This window comes from Stegodyphus dumicola, chromosome 7, assembly GCF_044657685.1.
Source record: "Stegodyphus dumicola isolate Sdum_Otavi_A_Nest chromosome 7, ASM4465768v1".
Taxonomy (NCBI): domain Eukaryota; kingdom Metazoa; phylum Arthropoda; class Arachnida; order Araneae; family Eresidae; genus Stegodyphus; species Stegodyphus dumicola.
In genome coordinates this window covers 209,436,121-209,460,375 of record NC_140774.1, presented here as the reverse complement: position 1 = coordinate 209,460,375, position 24,255 = coordinate 209,436,121, and the positions used below count along the sequence as shown (strand labels likewise).

At 31.7% G+C, this 24,255-nt stretch overlaps 2 protein-coding genes across 2 annotated transcripts in view; one reads left to right on the top strand and one right to left on the bottom strand.

Annotated features, from left to right (window-relative positions):
* Positions 1 to 1,036, bottom strand: part of LOC118192935 (uncharacterized) — an 88,661-nt gene extending 87,625 nt beyond the window's left edge. Inside the window, exon 1 of the mRNA XM_085821457.1 lies at positions 635 to 1,036. The gene's annotated coding sequence lies outside the window, so the exon portion shown is untranslated. The remainder of the gene's footprint in view (positions 1 to 634) is intronic.
* A 15,038-nt stretch (positions 1,037 to 16,074) lies between these two features.
* LOC146996627 (uncharacterized) overlaps positions 16,075 to 24,255 on the top strand; it is a 161,123-nt gene continuing 152,942 nt past the window's right edge. Inside the window, exon 1 of the mRNA XM_085821326.1 lies at positions 16,075 to 21,293. Within this exon, the coding sequence (XP_085677452.1) occupies positions 16,982 to 17,509 (528 nt within the window). The 5' untranslated portion in view covers positions 16,075 to 16,981 and the 3' untranslated portion in view covers positions 17,510 to 21,293. The remainder of the gene's footprint in view (positions 21,294 to 24,255) is intronic.

The window sequence follows — 24,255 nt, the reverse complement described above, 5'->3', positions numbered from 1 at the left end:
ATGGAATTTATAATATGGCAGCGAAAAATAAAAATGCTTTACTTTAATGTTATTTCTTAAAAATAATTAATTACAATACATTAATATTTATCAATGTTACAATGTTCTAAAAAAAACATCGAAAATTTCTCAGATCTCGGAATTAAAAATTTTCTATAGAAACTGATCTCAAAATCGCCAAAATGTTGATAAGTCGCCAAATTTAGAACCGTTTAATAAAAGAATTCACATCCCCAAAAGCGAAATTAACAACGTTTAACAGCTCTTTATTAAACGAATTTCGAAATGATTATGTTTCATTTCTTGCTTAGAAACTCGAGTATCCTATTATTTATATTAGAAATAGAAACAAATTATAACCCATGAACCCATTCAAAAGATAATCATATATGTCAGCGAATTGCCAAAAATATTCTTCCAAAATGCTAGTTTACACTCAAAATGTCAGTCGTAAAAACCAGACAGAAATTTCAGATGATTAAAATTAAGGACCTTCTGCCGAGTTTGGGCAAAATTAAGGACTTTTAAGGACTCTTAAGGACCGTACGAACTCTATATTATTATGAACCTGTATGCATGCAACAATATGTAGAAAAAATTATATAATAAAATTATATAAAAGTATTAATTTTACCTGGGAAATGCCTCGACAGGGAGCATATCTGTGCCACGGGGTATTCCGAGGGGTCCAGGGTGCGAATCACCCTCCCTCGGATCCTCGCTTCCGGCTGCTTAAAGGATGCCAGTGGGCATAATGATGCCCGGGGGAGCGTGCACAATCCTTTAGAAGACCTAAGTAACAGAATATAGGTTATTATTTGTTTAAAAAGAAGAATTTATAAAGAATACTGCTCAGCTATTACGAAAACTACAATATAAATTATAACATTATTATATACTATTTTCTTACATAAATATTCAATGGATCAAGAAAAAAAGTTATTAGCATCAATAATTTGAAAAACTTTAGAAATTAGAGATGAGTTTATTAGCCCAAATGGACCAATAGTCTTGAAACGCAATTTTGTGTTGCTTCACCTTAACGTGTTGTGTATGCTCATTCGGAAAAATATAAGATATTTATGTTTTAAAATTAATCTCTGTTACTGATGAACAAGCTAAGATATTTAATAGCAACAGATGCAGTTCTTTTTTTTTTTTTTTTTTTTTACTTTTGAATCTGATTCAGTTAAATAAAAATTCCTGATATAAAAAATTAAGAACATTTAATTCACACAGAATAATTTATAATACATATTTTTTTACTTTTCAGATATACCTAATGTTCCCATATTAGTTTAAATGTATATTCATCTAGCTACCAGCACAGACTTATTCACCTAGAATGCTTCCGATGCCGAAGATTCGGTGACACTCAAAATTCCAGGGTTCGTACACATTTCCTTACATGAAAATTAAGGAGTTTTAAGGACTTTTAAGGACCATCAAAGAACAAATTAAGGACCTATCAGCAAACAAAAAAATGAATAGAATAAAGCAATTATCCATACAACCGACTTCATGCTTGTAATTTCACTTCACAGAACTAACAGAAACTAACTGTAACTTTCACAGAAACTAACAGAAGTGTGTATTATGCACTATTATTAAATTCAATTTAATACTTACCATAAAACAATTTTGAAAATTAAACTAACTCCCTACAAGTTACGAAGTAGATAACATTAAATTAGGGACATAATTTCTTGAAAAACATGTATAAGTGTATTTTACACTAATAATAGTCACTATTTTAGAGATTTACATGATTATTATTTGATATTTATTTAAACACAGTCAACTACTATTATAATCACAATGTAAGAATATTTTGCAGATTAAAATAACTGATTTGTAAACATACAATTTATTTCTTTGGGTTTTTGAAAGATACTAGAATAATAAGCTAAAATAAAAGATACAAAACATTTGTGCTTTTTTTTAAATCTGAAATCTTTTCAGCTATTTTAACATCTAATTTATTTATGTCTATTTCCTTTTCTTTAACTATTCTTCTAAGTTCATTTGCTTTGATAAACAAATCAATGTTCCTGCTGGTCTCAGCTTCATCTGCTAAAGCATCTACTTCTTCATAAATATCTTTAATGTCCCTTTGAAGAAATTTTTTCTTCTGCTTCATATAATCAATTTCTTCCTCAATAATATTTTTTTTCCTCTTTGAATTTTCAGATTTAGTTAAAGATTTTTGTTCTTCTAAATACTGAACTTCTAAATAACAAACTCCACTTCTTGCAGAAGCTGCTGCTGATCTCATTTCTTTATTAATTTAGATATTAAGAACACCTCCAGAAAATTTTATGTAATCAAATACTGCATGTTGAAAAATATATGATGAGTCACTTAAATTTTCAATTTCAATTGCTTTATTTACAGAGAAGCCCCTTTCCACAGAGGCCTGTTCATGTGACAAGATAAGAATACTTGTCACAGTGAATACTTGAATAGTGAAAATATACATTTTTTACTATATATATATATTATATATAATTTATTTCCTAAACAATATTGATTAATTGATTATATTACCTCCTAAGTTTCATTAAAGTAGAATCATTTTAAAAGAGTGAATCCATACTGTTAAGTTATATTTTGAAAGATGTATATATATTATATACAGTACAAAGTCCGATATCCGGACATCCAATATCTGGAATGATCTAAAATCCGGACCTCAAAGCCACCACCAACCAATTTTTTAGGGCTTTTTTGAAGGGAAGGGGTATGCTTTACGCACGCGCATTAGATTTTTTCCCTCATCATAAAAAAACATGTCGAAAATCCCGATTCTTAATCTCAGTTTGGCGCTAAATAAAATATCTCATTATTGAAGAAATAATTATTTTAGCATAAATTTGTGTGATTAGTAACTTGACTCTATAGCTGCGTATCTGCTTAACATAATCTCATACCGAAACATTTGTTAATTTTACACCAACTAATATTTTATATCCTTGATGCCGAAATCGCGAATCATTATTTATTGTATTTTGCTTTCATCACCGCATGTTTATCAACGGATGACAACTTGAGTGATGAATCAAGCAGCGATGCCAAATAACAGAGTATTATCCGATTACAGATTTAAGTTTAATGCCCTAAAATCTTGACAAGGGGAGATTTAGCAGAAATTTCTTTCCTTATGCTAAAAATAGATTTTCTTATTGATACTCATAGGACAAACGATTATATTTAGTGCTATTTGAATTAAGAATAACTAATTTGTTATTCACATAAAGCCAGAACCAGCGCCAGATCTGGCATGGCCGCACCAGGCAGCAGAATTTAGCGAAGTTAAACAGAAGTTTTTCATTGCGATGACAATGCCCAATCATCAATCAATTAACGGAGGGCAAAATATATAGTATGGTTCTAAATCCAGAAAATACAGCTACTGATAGTGAAGAAAGTAACAGAGAGGTTACTGAACGAAAAAAATTTTGATTGACAAGTTATTCAGAATTCTCGACACAGCAATTACAGGACTTGAACAATGGAACTTAATAACTGAACAAGAAATTATATGTCTATAGTATTAGTCTAAAGTATTAGCAGAGAAAACAAATCCAACAACTCACATTGAAAGAAATGTTTAATAAAGTAAACATATAAATATTAAGCTCTTTTCTTTTGTAAATTTTGATACCCTTTAAATCATAAATGCTTCATTATTTCATAAATCACGATTTCATATTTTCAATTTTATAATTTCTACATGCAATCTTAGTAGATTTAAAATGATCTAATATCCGGAAAAATCTCAAATCTGGGATCGCCAAACTCCCGACGAGTCCAGACCTCGGACTTTGTACTGTATAAATATATATATATATATATATAATACGGAATGTATATTTTCAGTTACCCTTCTACCCAATAACTTTAGTAATTCCTGAAAGTTAATTTTGCGTCTAGTTAATTCAGGAAAATTAGTTTCAATTGGTTGTTTTCAGCTTTAAAAATATTAAAAAATTTTTAATTAGTTAGTTATTTTCAACTAATAATTGTATCGCCATTAGCAAAAATTATGCATTACTATCAACAACATAGGTTTAAACCAAATACTTAATTTGTCTATTGAAGCTTCAAAACGTATTTCCGAACTTCACTTTTTCTCGGCTAGCGTTACCGAATTTGCCCTTGGCGACCTAAAATCGAAATGAAGCCAACAGATTTCCCGCGAAATCGATAACAGACCCTCTGCAGAAATAAACTCATAATCCCAATATCCCATACATATAGTATGTGCAAAAGAGAATAAACTCCGCAGAAGGTGATAAAAAATTAATTTATGGCTTAATTGAAACAAACACAGAAATTAAGCTAAGCAAAACCGTATAAAAACAAATTGCAATGATAAAACAAAACTTAATTTTCATGTGAATTTTCAGCGCTGACTCTCCCATTCTAGAAATTTCAATTTGTTTCAGACAAAGACCACATTTAAGGATTGCCATCCATCAATATCCAGTCTTTGTAGTCAGCTTGATGAAGCCACAGTTTATTGAAAATGCACTTTCCAGGCATCTCGTTCCTATTGGATTGTGGGATAAGGGATGTGGCCTTCCAGGTTGGGATTGCTCTAATTTTGGCAAATATTTTCAGAATCCCCCTCCCCTTTTTTTTTTCTCGAGCACCTTCATCATCACTTTCGCCTCTTAAAGAACTTTCGGCTTCATGCTTTCGTCACAATCTCCCTAAATTACTGGATAACACCTGTTTCAAAACATTGGGTGAATAGGCAATCAGACACCGATACTTTCGTTCGGTTAGCTAATTTTTTTTTTTTTTTTTTTTTTTTTTTTTTATCATCGTTTGCAACGCAAATCCGCCAACAGATTGGTTAAGGGCCATGTAATTTTAATTCCATATTCATGAGAAATCGTAATTCACACTTAGAACGGCAATCATTAGAAATGATAAGAAATGTCAAATGAACAAAATTAAGGACTGTTTATTCATTTTAGCCAAAATTAAGGACTTTTAAGGACCAAAAATCATTTTTGAAAAAATTAAGGACTTTTAAGGACCGTACGAACCCTGGATTCATGTTACAACCCCGAATGCTGCCTAAAATATGGGGAAAATCACTTGAAAATGTACCATAACTAAAGAAGATCAACCTTTACATTTTTGCATTGGCTACATCAAAGGCATTTGACTATGTTAAGATAGACAATTCCAGTTTTCTCTCGTTTACGAAAGCCTTTGTAAATATCACCTACATGGACTATAAATATCACCTACATGTGTAAATATCACCTACATGGACTCAACAGACTATGTAACTAGTGTGCCATGGAGTTGTTGAGAGCGAAAGCCAAACTTCCAGAATAATCGCATTTTGATCACAGATGAATTCATTCAGGCGTTTAAGAGAATTTAAAAAAAAAAAAAAAGAAGAAGAAGCTGTAATTGAGCTAGCCTGTAATAGAGGGGTACATTTAAATTTTGTCCTGGTTTGGGAATGGGGACAACTGTTGCAATTTTCCAACAATCAGGAAAGTAGCTTTTCCTAAGCATAAAATTAATAAGAAAAATAATCTAAACTATAAGCATTATGGCAAAGTTTATGATCAGGCAATTCAAAATAGAATCTAAGCCTGGGCCTTTTTGTGCTTCAGTTTTTCAATAAATTCTAGAACCACCATGGGATCAGTAGGCCTTACGTCAGGCGCATGAATTTGAGTTAAAAATTTTTCAACACCTGCATGTATGTTTCCCTGTATAATCAGACAATTACACTAGGTATATCTGAGGGGGAAACCAGAGTTGTAGTCAGAGCCTAGGCCTTGTTACTTGATGCAAACTGTATAGTAAAGCTGGCAGCTAAGCTTCAGCTTTTTCACTGTCTGTAAATGCCATCTGTGCATTGTTGACCATTTCAAGGCATGGATGGGTCGATATTGTTTGCATAATTGGGTGGCAGTGCGCCTAACCGATCTGCATTCAATTGCTAGGCACTTGATGTTTCTACTCTGCCTATTTTTTATGCATTTGGGTTTCAGTTCTTATCTGTTTCTGTATTCTGAAAAATTGGACATGGATACTGGGATCACATGACCTTTGCCAAAGTTTCCACAAGAAATCCCATCACTTCCTTGAGTACAGACTCCATATTTTGCATGAACCTGTCAAAGTACGAATTGCTAAAAATCTTGATAGGGGGCAGTATGTTCCAAAATAAATCTAAAACCATCCCAATTAGTTCAGACTTCCTCCAGTAATTTTGATTATCGATTTTTAACATCTAAGGTTATCAAACCAGAGTAGTAATCAGAGCCTAGGCCTTGTACAACTTTTTAATTTCATGCTGAAAATATATATTGCAGAAAGCAGCCAGATGAAGAACTGCAGTAGTAAGTGAGGAAGGTAGGAGCTATGATCTGTATATGGTTACTCTGACACCTGATCTATGGATCCGTACATGGTTTCGCATCGACAAGTATGAAATTTTCCATAATTCATATGCGTTCTTGTTGATCATTTTTCTCACTGTATAATTTAGAAAGTTGATTAAAAAGTGGAAAATACTCTTATGAATGACATCAGTACCAATATATTTTTTTAAATACAGTAATGCATCTAGAGTACAGCCCCCGACTCGGTTCAGTCTTCTCCGAACTCGACATACTCTCGAGACTCTCCATGCTACAACTCGTGATACACTCAACGTTAAGCACTAGAATACAGCTCCCGACTCGGTTCAGTCGTTCTCGAAGGTCAACACACTCTTAAGATAAAACTCTGATGCACTAACTTGCGATACACTAAAAGACTCTCTCTACACACTCGGCAATCAACTCAATACTAGACTGAAGATCAACTCAATAGACTCGAGATACTACTGCTACTCCACGTACAGACAGGGCCTGCATTCGAGAACATTCTGGGTCAAACCAGTAAGAAATGGATCTAAATGGTTCTCCGACTCTCTACAGCATACTGCCAATTTTGTTGCCAGATGTCACCAAATGGACGATTGCTCGCCATATCCAGCAATTCTAAACCTGCTTTGTGGAGAAGCTATCTTATTGCAGCTGGACCCTTTGGAACAGTACTTTTAAGTCAATTTTTTAAAAGTGTTCTGTTTTCAGGTTTTTAGAATAATTACGTAATATCCTGACCTTTTTCTCTTTTGCAGAATTTCAACATCTAAAAAAAAAAAAAAAAAAAATTTAAATTCTTTATCAAGCAGATTACAAATACTGGAAAAAAAGGTGGACTTGCTGAAAACTCCTCACTGTGCAACTGAAGCTCAACCAAAAAATTCAGAATTAAATATATTCCGTTTAAAAACTGAATTAGAACTTCAAATTTTTGAGGAAATGTTTCTTGACAACATAGCTTCTGTGATATTGTGAAATAATAATTTTTTACATTAATCTTAATAGTTTCATCATTTTATATCATTTTATAAAGTAATTTCTTTTACATTTTTACTTAAACCAAAATTTTATAATTCAGTATTATCTTATTTTCTTTATATAAAAACTAACTGCATAAAATGCAGTAAAATATAAATATGAAATTTAAAGCAATGAAAACGTTATGATTTTATAAATAAATAAGTTTATAGATAAGTTTATAAATAAGTTTATAAACTTATCTATAAACTTATTTAATATTAAATGTTACATTTGCATTTTATTTTGAGGAAAGTTAGATTTCTTGCATGTTTCTTAAGTGTTCTGTGAAGTTGAAATAATTTTCTTAAATAATTATTTTTAGATCAATAAATTAAATTATATTAATGGTAAAGGAGACTACCAAATCGTAACGAATATTTTAAGTGATGTCAGACATACTAACTGAAGAGTACAGTTGGGTATACAGTAATGCATCTCCTTTTTTAGTACTTTTATTGATAAATTATTAGTACAAGTTTGTAGTTTGGTCTTTGAATCTTAACATTATTTTAATTACCAGACTAGCTGTTTAAAAACAGTCATGCATGTATTAAAAAATTCAAAAATTACCAATCATGTCAGGATATAATATATTTTCTTGAACATTTAAAACTGCATTATTTTTATACAAATTTGATGCTCTCAAAATCTATTAGGCTACCTTAATTTTCCAGTGAAAAAATAATAAAATAATATAATCCTACATTTCGAAACTATAAAAATTATATTTCATTTATTTAATGAATAAATTGTTGCAAAATATCTGAAATTCGTAGAATTTTATAAAATAATGTAACCATAGCTGTTAACCTAATTTTACATCAAATATTTCGATAATTATACATGAGCAAATAAATACCGCTAGAGCATTTAGATGTTTAATCTAATATTAAACGGTTATTTAATTTACCCTTATTGCTTATGAGAGATAACGGAAATTTAAAATTTTCTTTTAATTATGAAAAAGGCATAGAAAAGTTAAAGTTGGCTATGGAGTTTTCAGATATCGATAGTGCAGAATCTGGTGCCGAAACAACGAAAAGAAAACACCAGCGACTTCAATTCTACGATTCTTGAATGAGTAAAAAAAGTAAACAAGTAAAAAAGTACTACAGTAAAAAAGCTAGCGAGCTGTGCTTGCCATTGCCACCAGAGTGCACACAAGGAAAATATTTTCAACCAGAATTTTCTGCATCTGTTTCAGCCAGTCCTCACTGGAGCTCTGGGGACTATAATACTCGAAAAGCACGTTCATCAGAAGGACCCAATAAAGGTTTCATACTGTTGCATTCCTGTACAGGTTCATGCAATTTGGAGTGGTTAATGACAACATTTGATGAAGTAACAAAGTATTTACCAGTATTACTCAGCGTGGGTAACAAAGTATTTACCAGTATTACTCAGGACAGCTCCAAAAACATGTTTACAGCCATCGAAAAACTGTGACAAGCACGCTGAAATTATCAGCAACACAGCCTTCAGGCTATAACAGTGAAGACAGCTTCACAGCGAAGCACTAGAGTACAGCTCCCAACTTGGTTCAGTCCTCTCCGAACTCGACGTACTCTCGAGACTCTCCATGCTACAATTCGTGATACACTCGATGATAAGCACAAGAATACAGCTCCCGACACGGTTCAGTCATTCTCGGAGCTCAACACACTCTTAAGATAAAATTCGATGATGCACTAACTCGCGATACACTAAAAGACTCTCTCTACACACTCGACAATCAACTCAATACTAGACTGAAGATCAACTCAATAGACTCGAGATACTACTGCTACTCCGCGTACAGGCAGGGCCTGCATTCCAGAACATTCTCAGTCAAACCAGTAAGAACTCGATCTAAATGGTTCTCCATCCGTCTACGGCATATTGCCAATTTTGTTGCCAGATGTCACCAAATGGGCGATTTCTTGCCAAATCTAGTAATCCTAAACCTGCTTTGTGGAGAAGCTATCTTATTGCAGCTGGACTTTTGGAACAATACTTTTAAGTCAATTTTTTAAAAGTGTTCTGTTTTCAGGTTTTTAGAATAATTATGTAATACCCTGACCTTTTCTCTTTTGCAGAATTTCAACATCTAATCTTAAAAAAAAAAATTAATTCTTTATCAAGCAGATTACAAATACTGGAAGAAAAAGGTGGACTTGCTGAAAACTCCTCACTGTGCAACTGAAGCTCAACCAAATAATTCAGAATATATTCCCATTAAAAACTGAATTAGAACTTCAAATTTTAAAGGAAAAGTTTCTCGAACAACATATGTCTGTGGTCTTGTAAAATAATAATTTTTTACAATAATCTTAACAGTTTCATTATTTTATAAAGTAATTTCTTTTACATTTTTACTTAAATCAAAATTTTATAATTCAGTATTATCTTATTTTCTTTATATAAAAACTAACTGCATAAAATGCAGTAAAATATAAATATGGAATTTAAAGCAATGAAAACGTTATGATTTTATAAATAAGTTTCCATTACATTTGCATTTTATTTTGAGGAAAGTTAGATTTCTTGAGTGTTCTGTGAAGTTGAAATAATTTTCTTAAATGATAGAATAAGATATCCTGTTGGTTATGCATTTCAATATTAAAGTGAATTTTTATTTTTAGATAAATAAATTAAAATATATTAATGGTAAATGAGACTATTAAATTGTAATGAATATTTTGAAGTGACGTCAGTCATACTAACTGAAGAGTACAGTTGGGTAGGTGCCAAAAAAAGAAGGCATTTAAATCCTTTAAGTTATCATAAGTTATTTTATGTAAGTCAACATTTAAAAATATCGGGTCAGTTCATAAATTTGTGCGCATTAGGAGCATACGTGGAATTCACTATGACGCATTTATTAAAACAATACAGTTCTGAACCTGTTGAAACTTGTCATTGTTTGACTAACATATTATTTAGTTCATCACCAACTTTCGTAAATATCGAACATATTTTAATACCCATAGAAGATGAATATAGATAATCAGTACAAACGTGCTGTGCTAAATTTTTTATTTTCGTGTGGTGAATCTGCCAGGTTTGCAGTGATAAAAATTAATAGTGTGCATGGCAAACACATTTATTACTGTAAGGACTGCCCAGAAATGGTTTAAAAATTTTTAAGTTTGAAAAAGCAGCATTGATGATGAACCCGGTTCAGGACGTTTTGAACTGTTAGAACCAAATCAAATGATTCATTCAGAAGTTTATAGTGAACAACTTTGCCGTCTAAACTCAGAATTGATCAAAAAACGCCCATGATGGGTGAATATCAAGAAAGTGTTGTTTCATCATGATAATGCTAGACCGCATACAGCTCGAACAAAGCTGCAAAAAATGGGTGAATTTAATTGGGAGCTTTTGCCAAATCCTGCTTACTCCCCAGATATTGCCCCGAGCGATTTTCACTTATTTTGTGCCTTACAAAATTTTTTACTGGGAAAAAAATTAAACTCTAAACAGGATGTACACAATGAACTTTCAAGTTTTTTTTGCATCAAAACCAGAGTCTTTCTACAGCAATGGCATAAAAAAGCTGCCTGTAAGATGGCGAGACATTGTAGATAAAGGAGAAAATATATAATTGATTAAAATGTTAAATTGTGTTTTTTTATATTATTTAAAAATTTACCAAAAAAAATGTGCACGAATTTATGGACTGACCCAATATATTTTTATGTACCTCATCATTTACAAAATATCTTGATAATTTACGTTCAATTAATTTCATAATATGAAATCTGGGTTTTCATCCACAGAGAAAACGTTGGCGCTTCGGGAAAGAACCTGTTGGTGTCGTTGCATTTTTACTCGCCAAGCTCGCGGTTCATTGATGATGAACCGAGCCGTAAACGTGATTTTTAGTGCATGTAAAGATTTTTAGTGCATTCCAGTTAGCAGACAAAACAATATATTAAGCATATGGTAGTAAAAATTCACAGATAATAAGCATGTAGATGTAAAACTCTCCGGTTGAACGTGATATACAAAAATAAATTTGTATTAAATTCAAGTTAGCACAGAAAAGAATAGATTAAGCATAAGACAATATATAAGCATTTATAACGGAAATAAAAATTTATTTAAAAAATATAAATTAATAATAATATACTGAAATTAACCGGTTAAACGTGATATATGGAAAAAAAAATTGTCTTAAATTCCAGTTAACACAGAAAGCAATATATTCCTTACGACAGCAGTAGTTTGCTAATTTTGATGACCATGGTGATGCATCAAACTATTCTGTCATCTTAGATAACCAATAATATTTTTTATTTCAATTTAACCATCTATTTATGTCACACCTGCCATCCTCTGAAAGGTTATTGTTAGAAAAGCATTAACAATATATTATCTTGTTAAAATTTTACATCATAAAAATTGATTTATTCTCATACTTTTAGATGACAATAACCAATAATGAAAATAAAAGCATTACTTAATTATTTAAAATGCGCATGCACATTTTTGCGGTCTACGAAAACAAATTATTTTAGAAGTTGGAAACCTCATGGTTCTTAGAGCTGTTAATAATTAAGAACACAACGTGAACAGCCGTGTTACAAATTAGCATTCACCCCTCCTTTCATCCCGAACCAAAAGCCTCATCTGTCTAAGAAAATATTTCTACCTATTCGTTGTTAAAAAATTGAGAAAAAATAATAAATAAGAGAAGAATAATATAAACCTGCAAATGCGAACAACGACAGTGATAATTCAACAAAATGAACGCAAGAGGAATGGTTGCAAACTTCGAACAAGCGAATAGGATAAATCCGCTGAGTTACCAGGTTTGAACTATTATCGACAAAGTTGCCGATATTTACATTTACCAGGTTCTCTGCGGAAGTGCTTCTTGAAATCTGCCAAATTAAGCTACACCCAGCACCCATAGCTCTCAGTCTTCGAGTCAAATCTTAATTATTTGAAAAATCGAATAAAATAAGACCAGTGTTCCGGTGAAGAGTGCTATTAATACTAGCTACTAGATGCATATGTGAGTCTCCCAGAAGAAATAAATCTAGAAGAAATATTAGCATCTGGGATGCTAATATTTCTTATTCTAATATTCCTTTATATTCTAATATTCCTTTTATAATTTATGCTAATATTCCTTCATGCTTAAATGCATGAAGGAAGGGGAATATATTTAGGGTCTGAACCTGTTAAGTCAAGAAAACTTTAAATGAATTAGAAGACAAAATAAAATAGCAGTTTTATCTGATCACAAATCTTTTTTTTTTCTCAAAATTATGTTTAATCCTAATTTGTTCTGTTATTTAATTTTTATGATGCATTGTTACTAAGTTTGTTATATCTCCATTTGTCAGTAATTGGGCTGAATTAAACTGACAAGCTGACCATTTAATAATGAGGGCATATGCTTATATGCTCCTCAGGGCCCATGGTCAAGAAAACAGATTTCAGGGCACTGCAGACCTTGGCCCATTAGGGCTGTTTGCACCATCGAGTTTAGTTTTAGTTTATTACCGTATTTGCTGGCGTATAAGATGCACCCTCTTTTTTATGCACATTTTTGAAGGATAAAATTTTATTACCGATCATTATAATGAATTTACAGTATTTTAAATTTAAATACAATGTAATACTTTATACCCGCAAATCCATCTGGAAAAGTGCTTTTAATTTTCTTCATCAAACCCTAAACACTCATCACCAGAGCTAAATGAAGAGTCACCTGAAACCTCTCCTAAATCAGCATTCGAGTCCTCATACAACAAATTGTCCTCTGTACCATCCAGTGTACTACTAATGCCACACTTCTTACACGATTTAACCTCTGCCTCTGTTTTCACAGCATCCCATGATGCTTTGACCCATTCACAAACTTTTGAAATCCTAGGCCTCCTTCTTCCTGATGGTGTAACCTCAAAATTTGAAGACTGCATCCAGCTTGCATGCTATGTTATAGCAAATTTGATGTTGTTTTTGAGCCATAATGTGCCAACAAATTTAAGAAAACCAAATGGTAGAAATTGTTGCCCAAAGTTTCAAAAACATTAAAGTTTAAACAAACCCAGCTGTGATCATAGATGAAAGCACATGTGCATTTACAAAACTCTACGTAACTGTAATATTCCCATACTCCACAAGGAAACAAGAAAAAACTCGCATAACTCCAGAAAAGAGGAAATTTCTAGAAATTAATGTAATAAAAAATTGAGTATCGACGTACAAGACGCGCCTCGTTCTTTGGACCTATTTTCAAAGAAAAAAGTGCGTCGTATACACTGGAAAATGCACTAATTAAAACTTTCTTACATTTATTGGAAAAATATACTAATTTTATATGCTTAATTTCATTCACATAACTATGCTGACTGTAATTATTGGCTATACTACTTAATATTTGAATGAAGAAATGTAAGTTTTACTTGCACAAAAACTATGAGCATATGTTTTATAGCAATATGATGTACACAAAAATGATACACAAAAACTATGAGCATATGGTTTTATAGCAATTTATATGAGCAAAGTTTTACATAAAAATGTAAATAAATCATAAATGTGTCAGTAATATAATTTCAATACAATGAGATATAACAATAATCACTCAGAAAATCTGACATGATCATATCTGTCTGAAATGACTGTGTGTAAAACTGCTATTGTGACATTATACTGATTAAACTAATGTAACGTTGTGTGACACCCATACAGATCTTTAAAGCAGCAATTCTCAACAGGTGGTGCACAAGAGAAAAATAGGTGGTATACAAAGAAACTAAGTTAAAAAATTCTGTGAAGAAAAAAAGAACAATTGATAGAAAATTCCTATGATTGAACTTCAACTGAATATTTCAAAAATAACAACTTTTGGCTGAATTTAAAGGCATTTCAAATAAAGCTATTAAATTTTTATTGCCTTTTCGCACAACCTATTTGTGTGAACAAGAATTTTCTTCCGTGTTTTATTAGAAAAATAAATACAGAACAAAATTAAAAGTGGATCACACTTAAAGCTAAGTGAAATAAGGCCAGACATAAAGAAATTGATCTCTCTTAAACTGCCCCAAATTTTACCCTAAATTTTAGAATTTAAGTATTATAACCTAAATTTTCATAATTAAAATGGTAACCAATTTTTAATCTAATATTTTTATGTGTGCATATTTAATACAAATAGCCAATAGCTTGTGCAAATGTCAAAATGAATATTTTTTTAAATACAGTCAAATACCGAAAATCTGCTGACCTGAAATCTGCGCTGCCTCTCAAAATATAAACATTCAATTTATAGGTTTCGGAAACTGCAGCATGGAGCACGAAATATTGAAAAAAAAAAAAAAAATACTTAACGTTTAATGACATCATAATTACCAAATAAAATTAGTCATAATGGAAATTCCAAATTATTGACATCATGATAAAAGTTTTTTTTCTGTCCAATCCAAACAATTCTTTGTCCAATCTGCATCGAGGTAAAAAAAGCAGACGATTAACTCAACTCTTTCAAGTTCACGCTTCATGTTGTACTTTCTGAGCTTTGTTATGTCCCGAGATTGTTTAGTGATGTCGTTTTTTTTTTTTTTTTTTTTTTTTTTTTTTTTTTTTTTTTTTTTTATCCAGATATTTTGTGAATAAATTATGAATATTTTAAATTTCAGCACTTTTTAATACAATGACAGATAACAAATACACTCGGGATTTACTGCTTGCAACACTGAAAAACGTAAACACGTTGCATTGACAGTAATGAAAAAAGTGGAAATTCTGCTAAAGATGGAGGCAGGTGCTACTGCTCTGTTTATAGCAGAATCGTATGGAATTGCCACATGCACTGTGTATGATATACGGAATAATAAAGAAAAGCTGTTGAAATTTTACAGCAATAGTGATTCTAACACCGGAATCCAAAAACCGGAAATCTTTACGAGGCGAAATCAGCAAACCTCGATGCTGTCTTGTACGAGTGGTTCCGGCAGCGGCCCGAGTGATGGGGTACCAATTTCAGGACTACTCCTGAGAGAAATGGGGAAGCAGATTTATGCTGATTTAAAAATAGAGGAGCTTAATGTAAATGAATAATATAATATAATCAATTTATGTATGTAATAATAATTTAATGTATATAATAATTTAATTAAATATAACTAATATACCTTATTTATTTTGCACTTTTAGCCTGAATATTATGATTTATCTTTTCTGTCACAAAATCTGCAAAATCCTAAAATCTGCACAACCTCTGGTCCCAAGCTTTGCGAATTTCTGGACTTCTACTGTATTTCTATTCAGAACTGAATAATAATTATTGTAAAATGTACTGGTGGTACTAAAGGTTTTCAATTTTTGTTTAGATGGTATGTGTTAGCCAAAAGGTTGAGAACCGCTGCTTTAAAGAAATTAAATTTATGTCACTTTGTTATGTTACATTCATGTCACTGTGACGTTACAAAGGTCGCAGTGTGACATAACATCAGTATCGCAGCATGACTTTATTACCATATTCAAAGAGAAAGAAACAACAACAAAGAAAGAAGCCAAGGGAAAAAAATTCATATCTTACCTCTCGGTCTCCACATCCAAAGGGCATTTCTGCCCACGCCCTTCTGGGCGCTCTCCAGTCCTGTAATAAACAAAAGTACATACAATTTTATGACCAAGACCATAACAAACCACAGTGACAGTACATGCATAAAAGCACCAAATCTGGCATACACATCCATTTAAGTCATAAATTGACAAGCACATAAATTTAGATACTTATAAATGCAAGTGAATTATGACTGCACATAAATTTAGGTAGCTCTAAATTTTAATTTACCACTGAAATACGGGTTTAATTTTTAAACATTTTAATAGCGCATTGGATCTATCTATTTAGAAATTGCCTAAAGATGAAAAATTTGTAATAAAATTTTTACGAAGAAAAGCCATTCATGATAGAAAATTAGGTTTAAACTATAGTCCAAGAACCCCGAGATGAAACTATTTCATCTTTAACCTTTTAGGACCTATGGATTATTCCGTATTGAAAGATGGCTTTCCATATCATTACATGCAAAATACTCATCAGATTTTGATAGATACGAAATCTTTTTTAATGATTTTTTTTCCCTCATTATATTTTTCTTCTCAAAATCACTGGGAACGGAATATTCCCCCTATCTCCTGATGCGCTCAACAGGTAGTGGGAAATAGCAATCGTTGGAGAAAGATGTTACAATGTGAGGTTCATAAACAAAAACTTCGTATCCAGCCACACTATCTACTGATCTGAGGGCGATTTTCGTGCCGAAACTGAAATTGTCGCAAAAATTTTTGTGTATGCAAAAGATTTGTGAAACAAAATTTCTTCTACAAAAGAAAATGCAATTTGCACTGAACCCATGAATTACTTTTAAAGAAATTAATATCACTTAATTTACAAATAATTTCTTTTAGCATGGAATAAATACCTAAACAGGTATCTTACAATTATGTGAAATAACATAATCTTCAAGTATCATCAGAGCTAGACCCAGTCCCGTAGGCGGTCGATATTAGCTCCTGAATTTCATTTATTCTGACCTTTATTTTGCATGTGTTTCCTTCGGGATTCTCATACAATGTCCTATTTTAGGACACCATCTTGTGATGACAATGATTTTAGTGATGCTGGTTCCGAGCAGTCAACTTTTTCGTTACCCAGCACATCACGAAGAGGGTTTATGAAGAACCCTGCGTCTTACCAAGCAGTTAAACCAACGAAAACTAAAAAGAAGAAATTAGACAATACTCCAGTTTCTCAGGAAGAATTGCATACGATGATTCGGAAATTATATCCAAATACCACTCCACTTTCTCAGGAAGAAATACTGAAGTTAAAAGATGAAAATGTGGAATTGCCGTTTTTAATTGAAATGATTACTAAACATGGAATTGATGAAATCCGAAGTGTAATGACAAAACAGGATGACACTCCTAAAGAAATGCAGACCACCACATCTCCAAGCGTAGAAGATGGAAAGAAAAGAACTTGTATCAAAGAAACTCAAAAAACAGAAGTATCGAAGAAACTCAAAAACCAGAAACGATCAACAGCGAATGGAAAACTCCTAAAAAGGTAGCAAAAATAGTAGATGAGCCGAAACCTATGGATATTGACAGATTAATAGATTTCAAATCCTGCAGCAGCAGCCAGATGAAGGAAATAACACGAATTACAAAGAACCACAACCACCCATTGTCTTCCCTCATGATGAGATTGATTGGCTCGAAATGGATGAATTTCTCAAAAAGGAATGCAAGAAAGAATATGAATCAGTAGTAAAAGCAAAAAACATCTACGTCTATATGTCAACGATGACTGACTATAAAAATATATGCAGATGTCTTTTACAACAAAAAGCACTCTTATCAACCACATAATGAAAAACTGCTAAGAGTTATTTTGAAAGGGCTCCCAGCTTCAGTGAAGGCACAAGCAATTCTGGAAAATTAAGACAGCAGAAAATACCCAATACTAAAAGTGAAACAGTTTACAAAAGGACACAAGGATAATATAGAAAAACTACCGATTTTTCTACTTGAACTTAATAAGAATGAACAAGGACAGCTAATTCACAATTTAAGCAATGTCTTCAGTTTTTCAGTTACCATCGAAAAATTTACGCTAAGGAAAAGACTGGTACATTGCTACCGCTGTCAAGAGTGGAGACTCTCACAAATGTATTGTAATAAAACAGTGCTGCAAATGTGGTGAGAATCAGAAAAGTAACACCTGCCAACTTAAAAAAGAAGAAAAGCCGAAATGCATTTTTTGCAATTTAGATCATGTTTCGAGTTATTGTAGATGCATTGAATATTGCAAGAAATTCGAGAAGAAAACACAAAAGCCCCAGCCAGCAGCTCCTAAAAATGATAAAGAAAACTTCTCTGAGATGCTAAAAACAGCAGACATCCCAGAAAAGTTAAGCACGCCAAAATTTCCTACAGTCAGAAGCTTTAAAGGAAAATCAAACCACCTAATGATATCAGTGAAGCAGTCACCTGGCTAAATAATGACAAGATATCTAACTTCTTAAAGATGATAATAGCACAAATTGGAAGAATTCAAGCAGCGAAAAACACCAGCAGATAAGCTCAAAGCGGGATTCCGAGCAGAAATGATCATGATGAACTTTGACGACGAAAATTAGACAACTTCAGACTTCTCCAATAGATGTCAGCAGATGAGACCTTCACTAAGCCTAAATCTCTTTTTCTGGCCAGCTTCTGCGACCACCGATAGATGGAGCCACAATATCATCGCAGCTAAGCCTAACATTGAATTTTGCACCCACTTACGGGATGACCAACAGATGGCAGCACGTATGCACGAGATGAACTTTTTTATTTCTCTTTACAAGCACTTAGGAAGTACTTTTTTCTTTCCAAATAGAAGCGAAATGCTTCTGAAGGCATTTTTTCTTTTCATGCAAATATAATTCTGTTTTACTAAAATTAAGAATTATGAAATTTATTTTTATATAACTCTGCAAAAAGAAATCTTTAGGTGTCTTTATTCCCCTTATTTTTCTATTATCATCATAAAAAATAATAGCATTTACCTTAAAGATAATTAGATTATTTAAAAAATACAATCTGTAAGCATTTTCTTTAACATGATATAAGATCCATTTATTTTAAATACTTTTCTAAAATGTTTTATAAAAAATAAGAAAATAATGTAAGCACAAAAAAAAGTGGTTGAAAAGTTATGTAAACTTCAGTACCCCTAAAATAAATAAATAAAAAATGAAAACAATTTCAGTTTTTATAGGATAAATATTAGGTCCAAACGGGCAAATTTTTCATTTATAGACACATACATGCTTCGAAAGCATTTGGGCTAATGCTACTTTGGACTAAAGTATTTAAAAGCTACATATCTTTTGAATTTAGGACAGACTGTCTTGCACACTTAAAATAAAAATGTTTTATTAATTACACTACTTGCTTTAAAACTATGTTTCTTAATCAAAAATTCGTTAAGTTTTTATAAAACATAAAATAATACACTTATAAAAAGAGCCTGAGGCAATTTATTACAATTAATTAAATTGTTTAATTTCCTTAATGAGTTTGATCTTTTAATTTCTATTTAACTACTTTTGTTAAACTTCAATTTACAATATAAAATTAGTTAAATTTTTACAAAATATAAAATAATTACACTGATCACTTTAAAACAATGATTTTTAATAAAAAATTTGTTACATTTTTTTAAAATATAAAATAGACAATAAAAATATGATAAATGCCAAATTCAGGCTTTCAAGTGCCCATGTTTGGGTGGAGGAATATATTATCCAAAATTTAATGACTATAAGCAACATTGTTTTTCCACAATGGGAAAACATACATACGTTCATGCAAATTCTCATTTTGTTTCTTTAAATACAATACAGGGCTATAATATTTGGTGGCAACAATTTCAAAAGTGACTCGGACATTTAAAGTGATTTGACACAAAATGCTGTTTTGAAACTAATAGCCCTTCTGGGCTAATTCCCATTTGGGCTTTAGAAAAAAATTATAAAATTAAAAACATTAAAATAAAAGCTGAAAGATTTTAAATTTTATATTACACCCAAAGGGAATTCTTTTAATGTTTTGTGTGTTACCTTTATTTCTTTAATACCCTGTTCTTCGCACTTAAACCAGGTAATATTCAAGTAAACAGTAATATAAAAAAACATTTAAAAATGCCTATCTTCAAAATTTCCGATAGACTAGCTAGAGATAAAGAGATTTTTTTTCCATACAGCATTACCATTGCTCCCTTTGAAATCACTGAGTTTGTTAAATCAAAAAACAGTTTACAAAAAGCATTATTTATAGCTATGTAAAAATAATCAAAGATGATGAAGCAAATACGAAGTGTGACACACAAAAAAAATGCAACTAGGTGTGTAGCTTGAAAAAAAGTGGAGTTGGCAACAACTATTTTGGTGAAGTCATCCCACACACCTCCTCTATCCATGTGGCCAGAATCGACTTAACCAACCACGCCAGTAGGGAGTACTGCATCATTGAGTGAACATTTGCAACTGCATTCTGCTGTAAAAAAATGTCTAATGTAAAAAACCAAACAGTGAATCAACATCATGTTTCTTGTGAAACTTAAGAAATCAGCCACAGAAACATTTCAAATGTTAACAGGCTTATGAACACGAAACTTTGTCTCGCGCACGTGTGTTTGAATGGCACAAGTCGTTTTCAAAGGGAACAGACAAGGCACGCATGTCAAAATCAAAATTCATGGCAATGTTAACTGTCTTCTTTGATATTAATGGAATTGTAATGATTCAGTGGGTTCCAAGTGGTCAGACTGTTAATCAACACTAGGACACTGAAGCACTAAAAAGACTTTGTCGAAAAATTAGGGAAAAAAGGCCACGGTTGTGGAATGATGAATGGTTGTTGCACCAGGACAATGCACCGGCTCACATGGCCCTATTTGTCAAGCAGTTTCTGATTAGCAAAACATTACTGTGATGGGGCATACTCCTTATTCACCTGACATGGTGTCATGCGGCAGTTTTTTTAATTTCCTAAAGTTAAATCTTGCTTAAAGGGAAGCCATTTTACCTCAGTTAAAGAGGTTCGGGCAAAAACAGAAAACCTCCTGAAGGACCTTCCAAAAATCTCGCTCCAGAACTGTTATCGGCAATGGCAGCACCGAATGCAGATGTGTGTGAATGCTGAAGGGGACTCCCTTAAAGGTGCACAGAAGAACTGATACTGTTAAGTACAATGATTTATTTTACCAGTCTCGTTTTTTTTGTTCCGCACCTTGTATACTGACTCATCTCAATATTGAAGAAGCTTTCCTCAGCTTTTGTCACATCACAGATCAATCATCTAAAGGTATTTCTTTATACCCATGTAATATTTTGCAAGTAAATGAAATTCATTTTTCAAAATTTTTTTTGAAAATTTTTACTTATTTGGAGGGGGCTAAGAGCAAATAAACAGGTGCTCTTAGAAATTCCTGCATTGAAAAATTATAAGAGCATTAATGAAAAAAGACATTGGATTTTGATAGATTCTTATGGTTTTATTAATCTCTATGGCTTTAATTCTTTCTCTTTCTATATATATAGAAAGAATTAAACAGAGAATCTAGTCTAATGCTCATGATGCTTACTTATTTTTTTAATTTTATTTAATTTGACTATGGCAAAGCACTCAAAGGCCACCTGCCTAAGGGTAGGGATTTCTTCGTGGAGAAATTTCTGAGGGAAACTGTCTTGTATACACGTTGCACGTGCAGGAAACAAAGAAAATGCCTACACAGTGAGCTCGTTTGCCAAAACTTGAATTCTCAGTGTACAGAGACTTTATTGCTCATTCACTGATGGGCCAACGCTCTTGATGCGTTTTATTGAATATAAGTTTTATATGTGCAGTCGGAAAATTGAAAATATTTTTTGTCAAAATATTATAGTTAAATAGAGGCAATTTTCTATCAGCGTTACTTTCAGTGTAATTACCTAATGCAGAAACATAAAAGTTTTATAAATATTTATAATTTGGTTTTCGATATAATGAATTAAGATTACCCAGTATTCTATACATTCTTAAATTTCATTTTTCAGTATAATAATATGCAGTTATTTTTAAAGGGTGTAAATGGTTAAAGTTTTGAAATATGAAAAGAAAAAAATATGTTTGTGCTCAAAAAAATGCAAATGCTAACAAATTTTAAAATAAAATTGTGCAGAATTGATCATGATTAAATTCATCTTCTTTCAGTTAGGTTTTTCTCAAAAATATTTATGTGTTCAAGAATATACATGCTCAAAGTGTGAATATTAGAAATTATATAAGGCATACACGGAAGTAAAAGTAAGCTTTGGAACAGAAATTCAACTAATTTCAACGAATATCCCGGATAACATGATCACAATCTATCTGAATATTTATAAGAAAGTGTTGGCTACAGGTTTGCTTCCTATAGGCTCATATTTATTTATTATTATGTACATCTGTGATTGCTATTTTTTTATACAGAGAATGTTTTCTCCATCTAGGGTTTACAACAAAAAAATTAAAGATTTTAATTTCCGTAAAACAAAATACAAAACAGATATTCTAAGGCAAAACAGATGTGTAAAACCTTTTTACTCACCAAAATGCACAATATATTTCTACTTCAACTAAAAGGAACAAAATTAAGTTTTGTTCGTGTGGCTGGCTGGTTCAGTTAGAAATAAATATATAAACTTTTTTTCCTTCTTTCCTCTAAGATACTAAAATTCAACAAGATACTTTTTTTTTTACAAAACAAAAAGCATAATTTATTCATTTTCAATAAAAAATAGTTTATACTATTTGGATATTACAGAACATAGGAGAGATACTTATTGCAAACATACCAGGGCTGCCATCGTGAAGGGCTTTTTAATGAAAACTGACTTAGCACAAAACACCTATGATGCAGTCATCCCATTCACCTATGTTCGAACCTAAATCAAACTATCGGTAACTGTTTTATCATTCGGCTATTAGCAAGGTTCTACTAGACGAAACCAATTCAAAAATTTTGTTCACATACAGTACTAAACTCTACACTCACAATAAGAGAATTCTAGTCTTACTATATTTCTTGTGCTCTGTAGTTAGCTAATTTTAATGCAATTAGCAGGTAATATCGATATTGGAAAAATTTAAGTGTAAACTGCACTTTCGAATTTTCTTTCGCATCGCTCTAAATTTTACAGCGTGAGCCAAGTTATACGAACAGATAATAGTTATACATGTGGAGGGCGTACTGATTTTCCTGGATAGCAAATAAAAGGTCTTTTTCTCATCAAAGGTGCCATATATAATACATAGAATGACAATGCACATTGCCTTTCATTCTTATCGTCCCTTCCCTAATTTTCAACGTATATCCTGTTCTTTATTCTAGTCATTTTACATTAACGTTTCTTTTCAACATGCACCCTATTTGAAAATACTTGATCTGTTTTTAGGAATAGAGCTAAACTTTTCTCAGTATTGTAAGAGAAAGATGTTCAACTGAATGTAAGAACGCATTTTGTAGGAAAATCTTCTGCAAAATGCTTCAATTTTATAATAAATATGTGAGTAATATATACAAAATTTAAAAACGGATTTTATACATATATATTTACAAATTCATTTTTCATAGTTTTTTTTTTAACCCCAAAGGGGCGCTAGGACAGATGGGCTACTAGTCTCAAAACGGCATTTTATAGCGTTTCACTATAAACGAATCAACTTTTAAATTGTTGCCACCAAATATTATCATCCTGTATTATATTTAAAAAAATTAAATTATTAATAATCTTTGAATCTGGAAGTTCGAATTTGTTTTATTATCTCCTTCATATTTTGTAAATCTTTGACGAATTTTTGATTAGGAAACTCAACAGTTTCAAAGCGAGCAGTGGTAACACTGTAATGAATAAAATATTTTTATCTCCAGCGTGCGAGACTATTTATCGGAAATTCTAAAGATATGCTGTTTTGAAATATTTTATGATATTGCTATTGAATTGGAATTTATGTGCTTTAATTGCGAAGAACATTTAAAGTACAGTAAAAAGTCTTTAATCTGGACTCGTCGGGACTTCGGCTATTCCGGATTATCGATTTTTCCGGATTATAGATCATCAGTTTAAATCTGGTAAGATGGCATGCAGAAATTATAAAATTAAAAATATGAAACCATAATTTATAAAATAATGAGCAATTATGATCTAAAGGGTATCAAAATTTGCAAAAAAAGAAGCTTTATTTATTTGTTTACTTTATTAAACATTTCTTTCAACGCGCGCATGCGTACCTTACGCATAGCCGA